The sequence below is a fragment of the Artemia sp. Qi Xiang Cuo genome, chromosome 4 (genome assembly GCF_049724085.1).
Source record: "Artemia sp. Qi Xiang Cuo chromosome 4, ASM4972408v1, whole genome shotgun sequence".
NCBI classification, from domain to species: domain Eukaryota; kingdom Metazoa; phylum Arthropoda; class Branchiopoda; order Anostraca; family Artemiidae; genus Artemia; species Artemia sp. Qi Xiang Cuo.
The window spans coordinates 54458565-54480566 of record NC_142797.1 but is presented as its reverse complement, the minus strand read 5'-3'; the positions used below and the strand labels follow the sequence as shown (position 1 = coordinate 54480566).

At 37.1% G+C, this 22002-nt stretch overlaps 1 protein-coding gene across 1 annotated transcript in view; it reads left to right on the top strand.

The window, feature by feature from the left end:
* The window catches only part of LOC148953244 (uncharacterized), an 86658-nt gene that overhangs the window by 12586 nt on the left and 52070 nt on the right, over nucleotides 1-22002 (top strand). The window contains exon 2 of the mRNA XM_089087588.1: nucleotides 10915-11076. Within this exon, the coding sequence (XP_088943714.1) occupies nucleotides 10915-11076 (162 nt within the window). The remainder of the gene's footprint in view (nucleotides 1-10914; nucleotides 11077-22002) is intronic.

Here is a 22002-nt window from a genome sequence, read left to right as displayed (position 1 = left end):
ATTTTTTTACAGCAAACACCTATGAAAGGCTAAGAAACCTAGCTCAGAAAAGTCAAAAATAGCAAATTAAGCATCCCAAATCATAGGTTTCAGACAACACATACCTATGAAAGGCTAAGAAATCCAGCTCAGAAAATTCAAAAATAGCAACCCACCCATCCCAAATCATTGGTTTCAGACAACACACATCAACAAAAGACTCAGAAATCTAGCTTAGAAAAGCCCGAAATAGTAATTTACATATCCCAAATCATAAGTTTCAGACAACATTCACCTACGAAATACTATGACACCTTAGCTCAGAAAAGCCTGAAATAGCAAATTACACACCTCAAATCATAAGTTTCAGAGAACACACACCTACGAAATACTAGGAAACCTTAGCTCAGAAAAGCCTGAAATAGCAAACTACTCATCCCAAACTATAGGTTTCAGTCAACAAACACCTATGATGGACTATGAATCCTAGCTCTGAAAAGTCCAAAATGCAAACTACAAATCCCCAAATCATAGGTTTCAGACAACGCACATCAACGAAAGACTAAGAACCTTGTATCCCAAATCATAGGTTTCAGTCAACACACACCAACAAAAGACTAAAAAATCTAACTTAGAAAAGCCCGAAATAGTAATTTACATGTCCCAAATCATAAGTTTCAGACAACATTCACCTACGAAATACTATGAAACCTTAGCTCAGAAGGGCCTGAAATAGCAAATTAGACACCTCAAGTCATAAGTTTCAGACAACACACACCTATGAAATACTAAGAAACCTTAGCTCAGAAACGCCTGAAATAGCAAACTGCTCATCCCAAACTATAGGTTTCAGACAACAAACACCTATGAGGGACTAAGAATCCTAGCTCTGAAAAGTCTAAAAAGCAAAATTACAAATCCCAAATCATAGGTTTCAGACAACACACACCAACTAAAGACTAAGAAATCTAGCTTAGAAAAGCCCTAAATATTAATTTACATATCCCAAATCATAAGTTTCAGTCAACACACACCTACGAAAGGCTAAGAAATCCAGCTCTGAAAAGTCCAAAAGCAAACTACTCATCCCCAACTATAGGTTTCAGACAACAAACACCTATGAAAGGCTAAGAAATCTAGCTCAGAAAAGTCAAAAATAGTAATTTATATATCCCAAATCATAAGTTTCTGACAACACACACCTATGAAAGGCTAAGAAACCTAGCTCAGAAAAGTCAAAAATAGCAAACTACTCATCCCAAACTATAGTTTTCAGACAACAAACACCTATGATGGACTAAGAAATCTAGCTCAGAAAAGCCCGAAATAGTAATTTACATATCCCAAATCATAATTTTCTGACAACATTCACCTACGATATACTAGGAAAGCCTAGCTCATAAGAGTCTGAAATAGCAAACTACTCATCCCAAACTAGAAGCTTCAGACAACAAACACCTATGAGAGACTAAGAATCCTAGCTCTGAAAAATCCAAATAGCAAACTACACATCCCAAATCATAATTTTCTGACAACACACACCTATGAAAGGCTAAGAAATCCAGCTCAGAAAAGTCAAAAATAGCAAACCATCCATCCCAAATTATAGGTTTCAGATAACACATACCTATGAAAGACTAAGAAATCCAACTCAGAAAAGTCAAAAATAGCAACCCATACACCCCAAATCATAGGTTTCAGACAACATACATCAACGAAAGACGAGGCCCGGGGAGGGCCTTTGCGGGTCTGGGGGGACCGTGGGGGCCCGGGGGGTGTCTTCGGGTTGGGGGTTTGGGGATCGGAGCCCTTTGGGTCGGGTTAGGGCGATCGGGGCCCTTTGGGGTTGGGGTAGAGGACCTCACGACGCTGTTCAAATAGAACTTGTTTACTATAACGACCACACTCAAGACCTCTTCTAAAACCTTTTCTAAAATCATCTTTTAAAACGTCTCTAACTGTTTCGCCGAAATAATTCCCTAAAATGTTTAAAACCGTTTCACCCAAATAATCCCCTAAAAGTAATTTCTGTGTGTTCCTTTTGGTTTTGGCATCCCTGCGCTGTCACATTTCAAATTTCTAGGAAACCTTTTCCTACGTTAATCTCTTCATCTCATAAATGTTCCTAGCTACACTATTAAGGTTTCGTTAGAATATCAATTTATCTCTCCGACTTAAAGCTCAGTGAAGCCGTATTTAAAAATAGAATTTCTATCTCTTTAGACTCCCGCATAATTCCAAGATAACAAGTGATGTCATTTCTAATTTCTGAAACTAAAGATCAATGAAGCCCTATTTAAAAATAGAATATTAATTTTTCTCTCTGACCTAAAGAACGTTTATCCTTCAGACCTAAGATTAAATAAGCCATTATGTTTGTTTCTTAATTCCCCTTTCGTGAACCAATAATTCCCCCGCAGAGTATGTAAATCAATTTCTCAGGTTAGGGTCGCCTAAAGATCAAATAAGCCATGTTTGTTTCTTAATTCCCCCTTCGTGAATCAATAATTCCCCGGCCGATTATGTAAATCAATTTCTCAGGTTACGTTAGCCAAACAACAATGAAGCCATGTTTGTTTCTTAATTCCCCTTTCGTGAACCAATAATTCCCCCTCCGATTATGTAAATCAATTTCTCAGGTTAGGCTAGCCAAACAACATAAATTGCTGTTGACATCAGTGAGAAAGTTCCTGTTTTTTCATTCTCACTGACAAAAACCATAAAACAGACATGAATTGCTGATGACATCCATAAAAGTGAGAAAGTTCCTGTTTTTTCATTCTCACTGACAAAAACCATAAAACAGACATAAATTGCTGTTGACATCCATAAATGTGAGAAAGTTCCTATTTTTTTCATTCTCACTGACAAAAACCATAAAACAGACATAAATTGCTGTTAACATCCATAAATGTGAGAAAGTTCCTGTTTTTTCATTCTCACTGACAAAAACCATAAAACAGACATGAATTGCTGTTGACATCCATAAATGTGAGAAAATTTCTGTTTTTTCATTCTCACTGAGAAAACCATAAACCACGTGGTTCGTACGGGATCAATAGGGGCCATTCTACTTACATGTCTGACTTTGATTACGACGTCTATTCGTTATATTGACAGTTTTTCCTCCTAAGCGGTAACATTTGTTAATTGACACAGATGACTCAATTTTTAATGTATTCTTAAGTAGATCTTTCACGTGAGCTTCAAGGGATTGATTCGGATTAATATCTGTCGGTAAGCCGTGTATGATCAAGTTCGAAATTCTTTCTTTTACTTCAATTAGTAGCATTTGACGCTCGAGCAACGAGTTTTTCTGCTTTTGCTCTTCCAGTTACCTTTCTAATTCAGCTATTTTTCTATCAAGGAGGCACACTTGTGCCTCTATAAAGAGGCGACCCACCACAATGTTAAGCAATTTCAGGTCCTAGAGGTCGCAGAGAGACGGCGGTAATCGCATTTTGTAGCCCAAGCTCAGACTAAGAAACTTGAAAAATTTCATCCTCCTCCGACTTTATCTTCATGGGGTAAACTGGGCCGGAAGTTTCGACCCTCCCACCACAGCCCCCCTTTAACGTTGTCCGATTGGGCTGAAATTTAGAGGTTAAGCTTTTCTAGGGACCGGGAGCTTATCCTCGAAATTTCAGCTCAATCCAATCACTCCTTCCCTGTTTTCAAAAAACCAAATATAGCCACTTAAAATGCATCATTTCTTTTTTTTCTTATCCACGCCTACAGGCCACAGTTGGCAACTAATCCGATGAGGACTCATTCGAAGCAGAATTCGACCTGTTAGGGCCTTTTGATATTTTCAGACCGAAAAAATTATCCCCCGAATTTACATTTACGAAAAACCTCGTTTTCCTATAATAGCCCATGTTAATGTTTCCCACAACAACCCCCCTTTAACGTTGTCTGATCGGGCTGAAATTTAGAGGATAAGCTTTCCTGGGGCCTGGGAGCTTATCTTCGAAATTTCAGCTCAATCTGTTTTCCAAAAACCAAATATCAAGTTTTGTGGGAATTTGCTTGCGTCGAAAATAGATTCCATTTACTAAAAAACAATTACAATTGTGTCTCTTTAGTCCTGCGGTTTATACTCCAGACTGTCAGGCGGAAAACCCGGGTTCGATTCACCGTTAGAGCAAATTCTTTAAATACTGAATTTAAACTTTAAAAAAGAAACTCAGTTTCTTTTTTAAATTATTTGAAAAAAATTACGTTTTCTAAAGAGTTAAAGAGGCTGAGTTACAAGGTCGACCCTTAAAACGTACAGGGGTTAGGAGGCACAGTTGGGGGGCTGTTAAAAAGGCTGAGTCACAAGTTCGAACCTTAAAACGTACAGGGATTGGGAGGCACCCTGTACGACGTGATTTGAGTAATCAGGAATTAAAAGTCTTAACACAAGAATGTTCAAGCGCGGGGGGTTTGGGGGCAGCAGCCCCCCAACTTTAACTCCTGACACGATCAGCTAACAGTTAGTCAAGCAATAATAAGTAATAAACTGTACAAAAACGTGCAGAAATTATTTGAAAAAAACTACGTTTTCTTAAGAGTTAAAGAGGCTGAGTTACAAGGTCGAACCTTAAAACGTACAGGGATTAGGAGGCACAGTTGGGGGGCTGCCGCCCCCCCCAAACCCCCCGCTTTCGCAGCCTTTAAATATAAATAAAAAATTCTTTAAACTGAAAGTAAGGAGCGACATTAAATCATAAAACGAACAGAAATTATTCCGTATATGAAAGGGGCTGTGCCCTCCTCAACGCCTCGCTCTTTACGCTAAAGTTTGATTTTCTCACAACTCTTTTTTTTTAACAATAAAAACTTTAGCGTAAAGAGCGAGGCGTTGAGGAGGGCACAGCCCCTTTCATATACGGAATAATTTCTGTTCGTTTTAAGTTTTAATGTCGCTCCTTACTTTCAGTTTAAAGAATTTTTTTTATATTTAAAGGCTGCGAAAGCGGGGTTTGGGGGCGGCAGCCCCCCAACTGTGCCTCCTAATCCCTGTACGTTTTAAGGTTCGACCTTGTAACTCAGCCTCTTTAACTCTTTAGAAAACGTAGTTTTTTTCAAATAATCTCTTTTTAAAGCCTCATTCTTTAACTCCTGTATCTCAGAAGACAAACTGTTAACTGCAGTTATTAAATCACCCTGCTTACTAAATAGTCAGTCTAATTTTTCGCTGATAATGAATATGGATACTACATGCTCAACTGGAGGAGGGGGGGCTTTTGGTGAGTCAGCCTTCAAATTAGATAAAATCTTCTTTTTTTTATGTTAAAAATATATCGGGCAAAACTGTTAACAATGATCTAGCAGCACATGGCAATTAATTTACTGTTGTGATGTCCTTTATTTAAATCAAATTAAATAAAAAAAAACAAGTTTTTTTACCTGAAAGTAAGGATCGACGTTAAAACTTAAAACGAACAGAAATTTTTCCGTATATGAAAGGGGCTGTCCCCTATTCAACGCCTCGCTCTTTACGCTAAATTGTTTACAAAAAAAAGAGTTGTGAGAAAGTCAAACTTTAGCGTAAAGAGCGAGGCGTTTAGTAGGGGACAGCCCTTTTCATATACGGAATAATTTCTGTTCGTTTTAAGTTTTAACGTCGATCCTTACTTTCAGTTAAAAAAAACTTGTTTTTTTTATTTAATTTTAGAATGTTTTTGAATTAATGCAGGTTTTGATTTTAAATCACCGTAAATGAATAATTAAAACAAAATTTGTATATTAATTTTACATTTATTTGGTTAAATGGCTTTCTCGAAACTCGTTTAATTGTATTTACGAACGTTTGTATTAGTAATAAATATACGTAACTTACGAATTAACTTACGTAACGAACTTCTATATTCATATATTTTTAATACATATATTAGGGGTTTGCCTCCTATTCAATACCTTGCTCTTTAAGCTAAAGTTCGAATTTTGTTCCAATTCTTTATAAATGACCACTTAATCACAAAGGCCGTTAATTAGAATAAATAGCTCCTATGAAAGTATTAAAAAATCTTTGGCTTAAAGAGCGAGGTATTGACTAGGGGGTGAACCCAATGATACACGTAATATTTTGTGTTCGTTTTAAGTTTTGATGTTGCTGCTTACTTTCAGTTGAAAAACTTGTTTTTTTTTTTTTATTTAATTTCTGATCTTTTTTTTAAATAATACTGGGAAATCCGGCGTCCCCTCCATAGCAATGTCTCTTCCCCCATGAAAACTTCCTTCATGGAAAGATCCTCCCATATAACCCCCCACACCCCCCCCCCCACTACCAGAAAAAATCCCCCCTGAAAACGTCTGTTTATTTCCCAATAACCAATACTATATGTTAACATTGGGTAAAGTTCATAACTTTCAGCCCTCCTCCCGAGGACTTCGGGGAATTAAGTCATCCTAAAAGACATATTTATCATATTTTCGACCATACTGAACAAAATGGCTATCTCAAAATTTTGATCGGGTGACTTTGGGAAAAAATTAGCGTGGGAGGGGGCCTAGTCGTCCTCCATTTTTTTGGTCACTTAAAAAGAGCACTAGAACTTCTAATTTCCGTTCCAATGAGCCCTTTCACGATATTCTAGAACCACTGGGTCGATACGACGATACGATCACCCCTGGGAAAAAAATAAATAAAATAAACATGCATCCGTGATCTTTCTTCTGGCAAAAAATGCAAAATTCCACATTTTTGTAGATAGGAACTTGAAACCTCTACAGTAGGGTTCTCGGATACGCTGAATATGATGGTGTGATTTTCATTAGGGTCTATAACTTTTAGGGGGTCTTTCCCCCTTTTTTCGAAAATCAGCCAAATTTTCTGAGGCACGTAACTTGAAATACGTAGGAAAAAACCTGGTGGAATTTATACATTTGAAATAAGCATTAAATTTGATTCTTTTGATATATCAATTGATAGCAACATCCTGTTTTCCAGAGTTTCGGTTACCATTGAGCCGGGTCGCTCCTTACTTACAGTTCGTTACCACGAACTGTTTGATATACAACATAATAATTAATCTACCCAAGAAGCAGACCTTTTTCATGGGGTGGGAAAAAATTAATTAACACAGCTTAAAAATGAAGAGGAACCAAAGGCAAGAAAAGAGAGAGGGAGGGAGGGAAGTATAGCTTATTAATGCAGTCCAGATGCAAAATCTAATCTTAAGAATACAAAAAATAAGCCTCCAAGATACCCAGTAAAAATTAAAATCATAATATGTATCCATTTTTTTTCCAAAAATGAGCCACATTAGTAGAATATTTTTTTTCGTCACCTAAATTATTCCATGCTTTAACCCCCTCCCCCCGGTAAATAAAAGAAATTTTTATCTGGCTGTGACGGCCCAAGGATCGTGAAGACTATCGCTTTGCGTTATTATCATAGCTGTGGAAAGTGGAATAAGCACAAATGCACCTGATTAACGATTGGGCAATTAATATTTCAAAAATTTAAACATTAGTTTGCTTAGAAACATTTATTACAGAATCTTTAACACCCTTAAAAGTCAGTGCTCGAAGTGCATTATTTGAGATAGCTCTAACAGAATTTAAATATATGGGAAATGCTCTATTCCTCACAAATGCTCAATACAACATATGTAGACGGATAATAGAAAAATAAAGTAAATGGAACACAAAAGTAGAGAAAAAAAGGTTTTAATTTATACAGAATACCTAAATTTTGACGCAGAGTTCTGGACACAGATTCAATATGATGCTAATTTTTCATCCAACACCACACTTAAGTACCTGCCTTTCGATGTTTAATTAGTACACTGCTAGAATAAATCTCAAGTGCTTGGACTATATCTGACAATACCCCTGAGTCCAAACAAGGTTAAATAATCGAACTCCAAGTCTTATCAGTGTCCTTTCGCTCTGCTTCAAAAATAAGGACACGTCTTCAACAAACATTAGAACAAATACTTTTTGTTCTCAATGCCAAATTCTCAGATTTTACTTTTATATGACTAAAACAATTTCTTTAATCATTCACAAAATTACGAAAAAGTTGATGTCCAAGGACTGAACCTTGGGGTTAGCCATATTTAGCACGCAGCTTTGAAGACAGATTATTATCAATACGGAGGCACTAAATCGATCTGATAAGATACTTTCTAAGAATTACGGGCTGGTCCCAGTTTCCCTTAATATTGATTCTTCTTCAAGGCCTTAATAGTATCTAAAGAATTGCAGAAACCTTTAGTCCAAGATCGAGAATTTACTTTATAATACTTGTGAAATAAATTACAACTTTCTCTGGAGTACAGCCATCACAGAATCTAAATTGTTTAGGACACAATATAGTGCGTTGTTCAAGATATTCTTAGAATTACACAGCAAAACGCCTTTCTGTTACTCTGGACGTAAAGGGCAATACTGACTTTTCAAGTCAGTATTGTCTGTCAAGTCAGTCTACCTATGGAATAATATGAACGTTTTAAAACACGATGGAAACTCATCTTCTTTCAAATGTACGTTTATTGAAGAAACAGAAGCCGTTGATGTGACTGACAGTAGATACTTTACCTCTCTGAAACTTACCAAGTCACTGCCAGCCGCATCACTTTTCATATCATATTTAATATTTCTTACTTCTTTAGCAGATACTGGTGTTAAATTAAACAGAGTATCAGAACCATAACTCTAGATAATCATAAAAAGAAGGATCAGCCATCTTTGTGTTAATTTCAATCATAACAACAGGACAGATCCTTGAAAAGTGATTCCCTAACTCTTGGCAAATATCAATGCTCTTATGAATTTTCTCCCCTGACCAGTTAAAATATCCTTAGGTAAAATATTACTAAGAGTATTCAATACTGTTTTGACTATATTCCATGTTTTTGCTGGGGCCCTGGATACTTCTAGGAATTTCTAGCGTAATAATTCTATCCAAATTTATGGAGTAAGCGGTTAAGCAAATGCAAATAATTACGAGTTCCATCTACATACAGTTAAGCTTTTCACTGATGGCCTTGAATCCTTCAGTTTTATCGTTTTCATGCCTCTAAAAAATATCGTTCTAATGTTCTAATATTTGGGGATTGACGAACAGCTTACCTCTATTACTATAAATAATACCACTATAAATAAACTCGGGAATTTACATAGATGACCTGGAAGATAAATGTATCTTCGTGCCGAAGTGAAATTAAAATCTCATTTAGTGCACATATTAACAAACAAACTTTAAACAATATTAGCATAGCATATAAAGTTTTCCTTTTGAATCTAGATTATTGAAAGAAGAAACTTTAAAAGTTACAGAACCGTGAGATTCAATTATAGAACAAAGAAGAAGCATGAAACATTTCCAACTATAGCCACATAATAAATCACAGGGTCTACCTCGTCCAAATGAACAATTCTTTCTGCGGCGCTTATATGAACAGTACTTAGGTGCCCTAGGATTTAGGATTGCCTAAGTCACACCTTAAGAACACACCTATCCGACCCGACTATCTTGAAACGTGTCAGCCAAACTGTGGGAGACTTTTGAATTGAAAGCTTTGGTCAGTCCACTTGTATAAAAAAAAAAAAAAAAAAAAAAAAGTCAATACTCTTCTTCAAACACTCTAATTTGCGTACCACGACTCTCATATCCGTTTCTTCATGAGTACAAAGCCACTTTCAAGCCAATATCGTGTAATGGCCAACACAAGCCATCGGTGTTTGCTCTTGGACAAGTAAAGCAATCTGTTCTTGGAATCCTCCTTTCTTGACAGCCATATTGAAAACATTATATAGCGAAGCGACTTCCTGCAAAGTTGATGCACAGGCGCTGAATATTCCAGAAATAAAACAGTACAACAGTTTATATGTTATTTGCTTCGGCACATACAAAATTCGATACCCCTCTTCAAACATTCCAACGTGTGCACCAATAATTTGATATTTGTTTCTTCATGAGTAAGAACCACTTCTAAGCTGGTATTATTACTTCCACTTCTTCTGAGTATCCTCACTCTCATTCGGCCTTGAAGGCTTCCAGAGTGGTGGACAGTTAAACTTGCTCGATGCTCATGGATTGAGTTTTTGAATTCACCGAACAAAAGTTAAGTCAGTCTTACCGTTACCTTGGATTCTGATGACACGAGTTCCAGTCATCTAGCATTGAATCTGTGCGAAACTGTAACTTTGTATGGAGAACTTTAAAATAAAGTTCCTACAGAGTCAATGCCTAAAAGATATATCTTATACAGGCTAATTTTTAATACGGGTCAAGATTATTGAAAAAACGCTTTAAATTATGTTATTTTCTTTCCTGCAAAAATATCTTTCCATCAGACATAAATTTCCCTCAGAATCCATAAACAAAAAGGTACATCTTAAGTAGACAAATTTTCAAGATGTATCAAAATCATTTCAAAAAACACCATAAATTATCTTATTTTTTCATCTATTATGAGGGATTACTACAGAAGGGCAAAAAATAAAACAATTTTGAAGAAACAATGTTGAGCATTATTTAGTTTTCCTTTGATTTTTGCTATAAAGAGTAATTTTCTAATTGTTTGATTTTTTAGATTTTATGAGAATTAAAATGTATGCAAATATTCCGTAATCACTGTTACTCTATACCCCTTGATAGTCATTATTTTGCCTCGTAAATACTCTTACTTTGGTTTTGTTACTGTAAACTTTCCTTTTGATAACATAAAACGTCGATCATACCTTTTGGTATTTAAAATGAATAATCAGATTAGAATTTTTTTAATTGCAAACTTTATCATTTTTGCTACCATTTCAGGATTATTTTTTTTTAAATAAAATGTTAACTTTATGAATCAGATCCCGAAGTGACCTAATCATGAAAGCCAATACGCATTTACAAATTATTTATTTTATACGTTTTTTCGTTTATCTTTATTCTTGGTCCTTATTTTTGTATTTACGGGCAGCAAAATGTGTCATATATTTGCTCCTCAGGTGCGGATGTAGGTTGCAGTTCGTATTATGATGCAGGACTTGCAGCTTACGGTACATGCGTCAGGAATGGTTGCTGTGCTTATAGCGCTCAAATCACTGAGTCGACACTATGCGACCAGGCCCCAGCTGAGACTTGCTGTTTCAGAAACAATGTCTGCTCTGGTGAGAATAATTGAATTTTTATTCTTTGTTTGAAGTTCAAATAATAGAATGTGCCAATACAACTGAAAGCTCAAGTTGGCTTCTAATGAAATTAACACTGTCTAGTGTTTCTTGTTCTATAGATTCAATGCAAAAGTGTTTCTTATTTCCATTCTGAACCATATTATAAGATACCTTAGATTTATTTAAATTCTTTGATTCAACTACATATTTTTGTAGCGTTAGAATATTTCAATTCCTAGAAGAGCAATGTTAGAACGCCAATAACACAGGTCTGCGAGTAAAAAACTGCATGATATATTTATATATATTCTGACAGGTTTTAACTTGATGAAAACAAAAAAAATACTCAAAAGATTTTATTACATCTTTTACATCACATTTCATTCGTAAAACATAATGTTAAAAATGAGATCTATTTTTGTACAAAAAACAGCATCTTCGCATACAAGATGATGTTGTATTGGGTATGATGTCGTAATTGAGTGCCTCTGCTGTCTAGTTCCATTGGGTTAGTTCTTTACTATGCCTAGCTAAGAGTAGACCGAAGGCTTTAATCTGAAAAGATTGTGTCTGGATTTATTCTTTGCAAACCTGTGTAATTTTATTGTCTTCAGTTTAATGTTTAAGAGCTCGTATAATTTATGGTCATCAACCAAAGAATATATTAATGATGCCATGCCCAAACTGTATATTAGAAGATAAATTTTTGGAACACTTATTAATTTCAGCAGTTGTTGCTACTTACTTTATTACTTCTACTTTTTTAATTAGTGATGAGACTATTCTAGAGATAAATTACTCAGCTAAACACTTGTTTATTTACAACAACTCTATAACATTCTAGAAATTGCAACTTCTTAAGGTTATTTGTGCCTACATATTAATGATATTCGTAGGTTAAGAAATTATTTACCATATTATATTATTCGTTCGGCTAATTCTTGATAAATCCATGCTTTTTATTGTTTCTTTTAATTCACAAGATAGTCAGTTGCTGGTATTTATTTCCTGTCAATTGTCCAGTAAATGAATGTTTTAAAAAAATAAACCATTTGGCTTATAAGCCTGGCTGAATAACTATTATTCTTGTCAGAAATCACTGAGCTAGCATGCTCTTCCTTTCGAAAGTGTGATATTCTTTACATTCCTTTTTAGAGATTCAATACAAATGCCAAACAAAATTCATACGGAAATAAACACAGTAAAATAGTGGCGCTTCACATCACTATTTTACCAAATCAACTTTTTATTTGACTGGCCAAAACCATTTGGGGGGGGGGTGTCTCCCCTCCCGTCATACGTAACCGTCACTGCCAATAACAATATGACTTCATACCGACTCGCCAATTGCAATCGAGAATGTGTCCGCTAGGCTTATATCAGAAGTTTTTCTCGTCTGAAGAATATTTAAGGGACATTTTTTTTCTAATGTTATTTAAATACAACGAGTCAAACTCTAAGTCAGAATCAAGCAAATTTAAAATTGCCAGAGCTCCTTGTTCCAAATAAGCAGTAGAAATGACCCTATTGATCGTGACAGTACAAAATTCGGTTATCAAAAGAATGTATCTCGTGACAGCACACCTAATATGGGCATAGAGTCCCTAGGGAGAAAGATTGCGTAATCGGTCAATTACCTCTTTTTCCAAGGTCGATTTATTTGTTGTTTCTAGGTGTAATAACTCCGGGACGAAGGTTGCACATGCGCATTGAATTCTAACGGGAACATTGTTATTGATCTAGGACTCGAGGGGGAAGTGAATTTCCGAGAAATTGATTGCATAATCGAAGGGGAAGTGGATTTCCGAGAACTTGATTGCGTAATCGAAGGGGAAGTGGATTTCCGAGAAATTGATTGCGTAATTGATTGGGAATTTTATTGATCCGATAACGGGAAACAGTTAGATCACGTGTTTCCTACTCGCCCAATCAGAGGGCTTGTTACATCTCCTTTCTCAGCCAATCAGAGACTTGCTTACATATGATTTTCCTCGTTGCATAACAATTCACCCTTGAGATTTCGTATATAACGGGCATGCAATGTGATTAAATTATCAGAAAGTATTTTGACATAGTTCAAACAACAATGGATAAATTTGATGAATTAGAAGCCTTGACAGCCACAATTAGCAATGTAAGTTCTGATTTAATACATTTTTATTTTCAAAAAAAAATTATTTTCATTTGTCACCCTCTAGTATATTTAGGTAAGTACCCCCTCCCCCACAAACCTAACCACCATGGAATCCTCATAGTCACTAGAAATCATAAAATATGTTCTTTTTATCCTCAACCCCCCCACCCACTGTTTTTACATGTATAATTCTTGCCAATAGAAATATTTCTATTTTTTAATTAGATTTATTCGTTATGTATGCCTATAAAAAAGCGACAATCAACTTCTGTTTATTCCATAATAGCTATTAATAAACTGTTTCCATTTAAGCCACCACCGCCGTTTACTTGACGTAAAAACATTTTTATGCAATGATTTAAACAGGTGATAATTAGCTGACACCCCACAATTGCACTTACTGCTTGTTATTACTTTACGTTAGCGACTCAACAAAAAGGTTTCAATGATAAAAGGGATTTATTTCCCTCTGTATCAAATTAAAACGGTTTTAAGCAAAAAGAGATTGCTGTTTATTAAGCTTGTGGATTCGTAACCTGTATTTGCCGGAGAACCGGTGAAACGGGATTATTACCAAAAATAATTACTAACAATATATTTAGGACATTGATGAAAGGGGGGGGTTGACATGCCTCAATTCTATCACCAATATTGTAAAATGAAAACAAAGTGTTTGCATGAAAAGTAAGGTTAGGTTGGGATGTCTATGAATAAGCCTTTTTTAATTAATTAAAATAGCATTTGATTTCTGAGTTTAGTATATTTTTACTTTTTGCTTTACTGAAAAATGCTGGCGTAGGGGCTCTTTCTTAGTGATAAATGCTTTTCTAGACAAAATTATATGGATGAGGGTACTAACTTTCTTTCTGTAAAAAGGGGGAAATTATTTTGATACTAACTTTTTTCTCTTCTTTAAGGCCAATTATGAAGAATGCCCGTCGCCGCCACCCAGTAAGAGAGCAAGAGAGGGTGAGGCAGCCCCATCACTGCCAGCCACCATACAGTCTGGGTATAAACCAAAAAGACAATGGGTAATAAGGACGGTGAACCCTGCTGGCTCATCTATGCAATCCCATAACATTGCAGTCCAATCTGCAAAAGAACATAGCGACGCCACCCCGTCCGCCCTCCAACACGCACTACCTGGACCATCCGGCACCCAAGTGCAGCCATGATTTGCAAATGTGAGTATTTTTTCCTCAAACTATCTTATATAAATATATATGTCTATTTCTTCTAATGTTTTTTTTTCTTTTCACTATTTTTCAACACTGTGTAAAAGTGTATCTCAGCGGGATATTAACCCCTCACCCCCCCCCTATTGTTTTCTATGCTCCCCCCTCCCTCAGAGATATCTAAATCTAATACAATTTTTGCAAAGAAACCGCTCCTCTCTTTTCTAATCTTTACTATTTTCTCTGTTGCTATTGCTCCAATATCTCATAATAGAATATTTTTAGGTACCTTTGAAACTCAAATTACTATTCTTCACAATTAAATATCACATAGTTTTAAGAGAGAGAGATTATTCCATTTTATTCATCTATTGCATATATCAGCGTTCTAATTTACACTGATTACTTTTAAATAGCTTTCAATCTTTCCAAGATTCTAGTGAGAGGAAACCAGGCTAACGGTTCCCGGTATTTACCTCGTCTGATGTTCAATCTTTGGAAATTGGAAAACTCGCGCGACAATAGGTTACAATAATTAAACTCATGAGTTCACTGAATCTTTGTGGAATTAGAGAAAAATATTTCAACTTTTGACGTGCATTATGTAAAGGGGGCTGGGAGTCGGTCAGGAAGAGCTGTGGGAAGCACTGCGGGATGTGCTGCGGGACCGTGAAGCACCGCAGGGATGCGCCGCAAGGATGCGCCGCGGGCCCGGAAAGCGCCGCAAAAAAAAAAAAAAAAAAAAAACATGGATTCTTTGAACACTTTGAAAATAAACTATTTTTTGAACAAATTGCCGTCTTCTATGTAAAGCATTGTTTTAGATTGTAAATATATTAAGTTGGAACTTTCAGTTGAATTAACCAAATGCTATTAAGCGTGTTTAAGCAATAATAATCCAAATTTTAACAGTAGGGATGATTTGAACACTTTGAAAATAAACTATTTTTTCATTTATAGGTTGGACGAGCATTGGTGCCTTACTCACCATCGTCATCGAGTGAAGGAGAGGACACCATTCAGGACAATGAAACATCAACTATCAATGACTGGCATGGTATCATTAACTCTAATGAAATACCTTCTAATATTGATGATTTTTTATGTAATTATTTCTATTTAGAACCTAGAATAGTTGAGCAGGGTAGTGTTCCTGAGGGGGACTTGATTCCAAACACCCTACAAATTTTAGAGGATTTCACAAACGAATTAACTGGGAACCCTCCTCCTCCAGCCTCCGATTCCCTAACAAGTCCACTTCAAAAAACTGAAGTGGAGCATACCCCAAATATTGTTGAACAACTTGGGGGAGGGGATACTATACACGCGGGGGCGGGGGGTACAACTTTTCCCGATTTTCAATTATCGAATACAATTTTAAATGAAATAGTTGTTTACACTGCGACGTTTGGGGATCCTTTTAATTCACTAATGGGGGGAAAATTTGTTTTTGACCCTGTAGAAATTGTGCATGCCTATGTAGATAAAATTCGTGCACTACTGGAGAATCAAATTCAATTGTGGGGGAGGGATTCAATTAAGGTTTCTATTGTTTTAAAGGTTTTTTATTTAAATGAGGGGAAAACCGAAGTTTATTATCATTATATACATTCCGAGATGCGCGTAATTTATCCAAACTTAGAAAATTTTGAGGGTGCTTTCATGGATTGGGTAGGGCAAATTATAGCGCATCTCGAGAACTATAACGAAAATGGGATCGGGTCTGTAGTTTTATTTATTGAAAATTTAAGCGTAAATATTTGTAAATTTAAGAAAGATTTTATTTTAAGAGGTGGGAGTGGACCAAGGGCAATTGAATTAAAATATAATCCAGATCTAGAAGGTTGTAAAGGTGTCCAGCGGATCTGTTTTGAAACAGATCAAAAATTTTTCAGGTATGCTTTCCTCATATCAGCATTCGAGCCTCTAGCACGTGACGCTACCAAGACGATTTCAGATCACTGGGCTGTACATGGGAAGGACGGGTACAATTTCCCAATTGTAGATATCTCTTGTTTAGAAGGAAAATACCCAGTAACGGTAAAATCCATTGACGTTTATGACAAGGCATAGACTCATTTACATATTGAAGTGGCTGTAACACTATTCGAAAATAAATTTGACGGTGGGGTTCGTTTAAAAAAGATGGGTATAGGTTTCCCTATCAGGGGTTAATAAGTTGATTTTGGAAGGGCTTGGAGTTTGGTGCTATACACACCACCTAGTGAACCGAACGCAATTGGCCATTTTAATCCTATTACAGACATCAGTAGAGTTCTGGGGGAGGGTAAGAAACAGAGTTCACGTTTCTACTGTCCAACATGCCTCTCTAGATTTTGGACTGAATTAAAGTTGCAAAATCACATGAGGCATTGTAGCCGACATGGCTACCAGACAGTGGAAACGGTTTCAGGGGATAGGGCCATTCTACGCTTTAAAAATTTCCAGAATACCCTTCTCCCATGCAACAAAATATCTTTAGACTGTGAAGCTAAGCTGGTGGAGGTGAACGACCCCCAATATCCAAACCGAGTCAAAGAACATCAGGCTATTGCAGTTTCCTATGCTCACGCGCAAAGAGACAGTTCTAACATCATGCAGTTGTTAGAAATAGTAGAAACATTGGATGAGGAGGACGAGTGCATGGTCAAGGCACTGACTAAACTAATTGGCACGGCTAATGGTGCTATTTCTCGTTTGAGAAATACGCATTATCCAATGGTGTTGTCTGCAGAGGATCATCTCGCGATTAAAGATCAAACAATATGTTGGGTTTGTAGGGGGGAATTGGTAGAGGGGGATAAGGGGACAAAAGGGAAAAGAGGCGGTGGGAGGGGGAAAGTCAGAGATCATAATCACTTGTGGCAGGAAATATCCTCGGGGGGTAGTAATTTTTGAGGGGTTGCGCATCAATCGTGTAATTTAAATGTTAGCCAAAAGTTTTTTATCCCTGTTTTTATCCACAACTCTAATTATGACTTAAAATTTATTTTACTGTCTCTGGCACGTATGCACTGGGAGGGAGGGCGAGTAGATAGTCCATGGGTAAATAGTTCATTTGCCTATAAAATTATTCCCAAATCAGCCGAGAAGTTGTTGCTTCTCGAACTGAAATGGCAGGCAGTGGATAATGGGCATACGTGCTGGAATAAAATCAGGTTTTTAGATTCCTTTTGTTTTTTTCCCAAGGCATTGAGTCAATTGATTCAAGTGCAGAAAAGCGACAATTTTGATAGCTTTCCTTTGCTTAAACAGCACTTTCCAGACAGTGAAATGTATGATCTGTTGACCTGCAAAGGTATATACGCATACGATTATTACTGTTCTGGCGCTCGCTAAAGCGAAGTGAAACTACCTCCAATTGAAACTTTTTACAATTCACTGACCAGCAGTGAATGCAGAGCCGAGGACTATGAGATTGCCAAGAAGGTGTGGTCTAAGGGGGATTGTAAAAATGGGTGGGATTATTGTAGACTTTACTTGGCTAGTGACGTTCTAACTCTGTTGGATATAGTCTGTAAGAACACAGACCAAATCTATTCAGAGTTCGGGTTAGATATAGGTTATTATTTTTCCACACCCCATTTAGTGATGGATTTGATTTTAAAAATTAGCAGGGAGTAAATAGGCCTAATCACCGACGTAAATCAGCACCTTTTTGTAGAGCGTTCAATGAGGGGAGGGTATGTTTTTCATGGGGACCGCGTCTTGTCAACTGATCCCAGCAGACAAAGCACCGGTGTAAAGTCAAATGCAGTGATCTTGGACATGAACTCATTGTACCCCTCGGCAATGTCACACTACTCTTTGCCGTGTGGGAACTATCAATGACTTGATAATCCTTGTGAGTTCTCCGACATTATCGTGGTTGAGGACAACGGGCCACAAGGATGGTTATTTGAAGTTGACGGTCAAATTCCGCTGGCGCTTCACAACTCCGTCGAAGATTTTGTTTTTCCCTTTATTAATCAGCCCGTGAGCAGGGACTCTCTGAGCCCCTGCAATCGGTCATTGGTTGAGGATAAGGGGATGCACAGGATCGCCTCCAAGAAAAAAAGGACTTCTTATTTTCACCTTACGGAGAATATCGTTGTGCACCATGTGCTTTTGCACTGAATGGTGAGAGTTCTTTTCCAAATGCTCAACATACCCTGTATTTTACGGATAACTACGTTACATTATTTGAAGATGTTTATCGATCCCTGCTGTAGTAAATACTCAAGGGAACACTCCAATTCGGAGACGGAATTGTACAAACTCATCCTAAATTCAGCGTTTTGCAAAATGTGTGAAAGTGTTCGTAATAAATCTCGCTGTGACTTCGTGACTGACCCTCTAGAGTGTGCACGAATTATTGCCGATCCCAATTTTACATCGGTCACGAGCATAGAGGCTGGCATGGTTCTTCTACACAGGCGAAAGCGAAATGTGGTACTGAACAAGAATATAGCAGGCGGCAGTTCAGTACTGGAAATTTCAAAAAATCTCATGTTGTCGTTCTTTTACAGTGTGTGCAAGGTGCGATGGACACGAGAGGGGGAGGTTCAAGTTTACTATGGTGATACAGATTCTCTGCTGCTAAAGGTAAATGGGACTGAAGATTTATTGGGTGATTTAGAAAAGAGGGATCACATCAGCTCGCGGATGGATTTCACCAACTGGAATCCATCCCTCTACCCCGAGTTGCTGAAACGTCAAGCCCCCAACCAACTATTAATGTTAAAATCAGAGACAGGGAGTGATTTGATATCCAGGGGGGTGTTCCCGGGCCCCAAAGTTTATTGCGTCGAAACTCATAGTGGGGATGAAAAGAAGGCGTGTAAAGGGGTGCCTACACACTTTGTAAAGAGCAATTTCAACATGAGCATGTACAGAGACTGTTTAGAAAGTAGCCTAGTGCCGAGAGCACAAGTGCTTGCAATTTGCTCTCTACAGTATAGAAATTATACTGTGAGAGTGGAAAAAAATGCAATGTCGTGTATATCCGACAAAGTCTATGTGCTAGAGAATGGTGTGAGTGTTGCCTCATGGCCACTACCGTATTTCAGACCGAGTTGAATGCATAGACTATCGCAATCAACTTGGTCTGGATAAATTAACCTAATCTGAACTAACCCAAGCACTAACCACCACCACCAACCCATTCATAAATTAAATGCTCCAACCCGTTCATAAATTAACTAATATAACCTCAACTAACCCAACCCCAACCTAACCTGTAGCAGCAGCAGCAGTGACCGGACAACTATTGTGTACAATCCATTTTCGCCCCGCGGTTCCCGGGGGGTGGGGGGGGGGGCTTCCCGCGGCTGGCTGCCGGGGGATGGGGGGTCCCTCCCGCGGCCGGCCTTCGGTCCCACGACCCCGGGGGGGGGGACCCCACCTTTAAATTCACTGTAATGTTCAACTGTGCTATCCCGTGATTTTCAAGTGTTTTCTGTTTTTGTTGTTGTATAGAAAAGTGTTTTTTGTATAGAAAAGTGTTTCAAGACAATAAGTGCTGTTGATGTTGTTGTACAGAAAAGTGTTTTTTTAAAGACAATAAGTGTTGCTCTTCATGGACAAAAGTGTTTTTATTTATATTGTACATAAAGTGTTATCATTGCAGTTCATGTTGAACAAATAGAGTTTTCATGTTGACCATGAAATTTTGTCAACAATTCTTGTTGAACAAGTGTTATTTTTATCGTTGCAGTTCACGTTGAACAAATATTTGTTTTCATATTGCCGAAATAAATGCTGCCATGAAATATTGTTTTTTTTTTGTTGTTCTTGAATAGATAGATCAATGGGAAAATTATTGCTTCTTATTCATTGGACATGTATGATTTACACTTAGTTGTAGTCCGACTGTTGTTAACAGCAAGTATCAATTTATAACACCCTTCAAATCGTTTCTGTGTGGTCCCTCAATGTCGGGGAAAACAACACTTTTAGCTAGAATAATTCAAAATTGCGATAAAATGTTTTTGGAGAAGCCGAAAAAAATTTACTATTGCTATATTATTCGGCAAGAGTCCTATGATCAAATAAATGCTATTGCCACAACCATACCAATACAATTCATAAGAGGACTAGATGTTTTCAATAGTATTGAACCGAACTTTTGGCCGATTATTGATGATTTGGCTGAATCCATTGAACAGTTCTCACAGGAAATGCTACAACTGTTCACTGTTCGCTCCCATCATGAACACATTTCCATAACCCTAGTTCTACACAATCTGTTTCATCAGAGCAAATGCATGCGAACCCTTGCCTTTAATTGTTCTATCTATATTATCTATCGAGTTGTTCATGATTCTAGCTCGCTATCAACTCTCAATATACAGATAGACCCCGGCGCTTCAAAATTTTTGTTGTCTGCGTTCACTTTGGCAATTAACAAGTCCTACGGTTACATTTTGCTGGATCTTAATCAGAGCACGCCGGAGGATCTACGTGTAGTCACCGACATTTTTAAAAATGAATTTACAGTATATCTTCCGGTGTACAGTAAAAAAGACTATTAGTCGCCATTATGGCACTGAAGAAACTACATGAAAAACGACATTTATATTCCGTTTTAAGCACTTCAAAACCCTTGCTTAGGAAGGCCATACTCAAACATGGTGTTGACAATGATTTCATTAATCTAATATCTGAACTTTGTTTAAATTTAACTGAGGGCAATGTTCAACTGCCAGAAGGTTTTAGACAACAGACAAAGCAACATCGTTCCATTGTACGTGCCTTGGATTGTAAAAACACGGGGGAATTTTTTTAAAGAAAACGGCTCCTTCTAGCGGGCGGTAGCTTTTTCACACTTTTACTGCCAATAATTGCAGGAATTGTAAACAGTTTTCTCTAGAGAGAGAGAATGGCTAAACCCTATAAATTGACACCATTTGAACTTGTCCTCTCGCCCGTCAAATATTTTGAAGACAATCTAAGCAAATTCATTAATGATAAGAATATTGCCAATGACAAAAATCTGCTTTTACTTCAAGATGCATTGCGACGTGTGGACAAACATAAACCTTATCGTGAGAGACCCACCGTCGCCGCCGCCACTGATCCCTCTAAACAGGGAACATCTCCTCAAGATTCTGCACACTCAAAGGAGAAGGAGTTGAATTCAATTGCATAGAAAATTGAAAACCTATTGTCAGTCACCTATCGAGAACAGAGTAAAAGAGTATTATCTTATCTCATGCTGGAAACTGCTGAACATCAAGTTCAAGTTCATAGCACAGGGAAATGAATTATAATTCAGGGAAAAAGTTATAATCTACTTGATTTAATTCGTGATATGGTGATGAATCGTAAAGGAATTTTATCCTTTGACAATCATCTATACTCCTTTCTAAGTGTATCGAACTTTCCCAAAGGTCTTATTGGCAATAAGCAAATTGTCAATAAACTAAGAGAATATAATCCTCAAACAACACCAACACCAACACCACCATTTAAAAAATAAAAAGAAGATTCAATATTTGAAAATACTAGCACCACTGATTTTACAACACCTGTGGCTGCTAGTCAAAAGCGAAGACGAATTGATTCACCCTCCAGTGTGCAAAAGGGGAGTGAACATTACACTACATGTTTACGTTCAAAATGGATGAAGTTCTG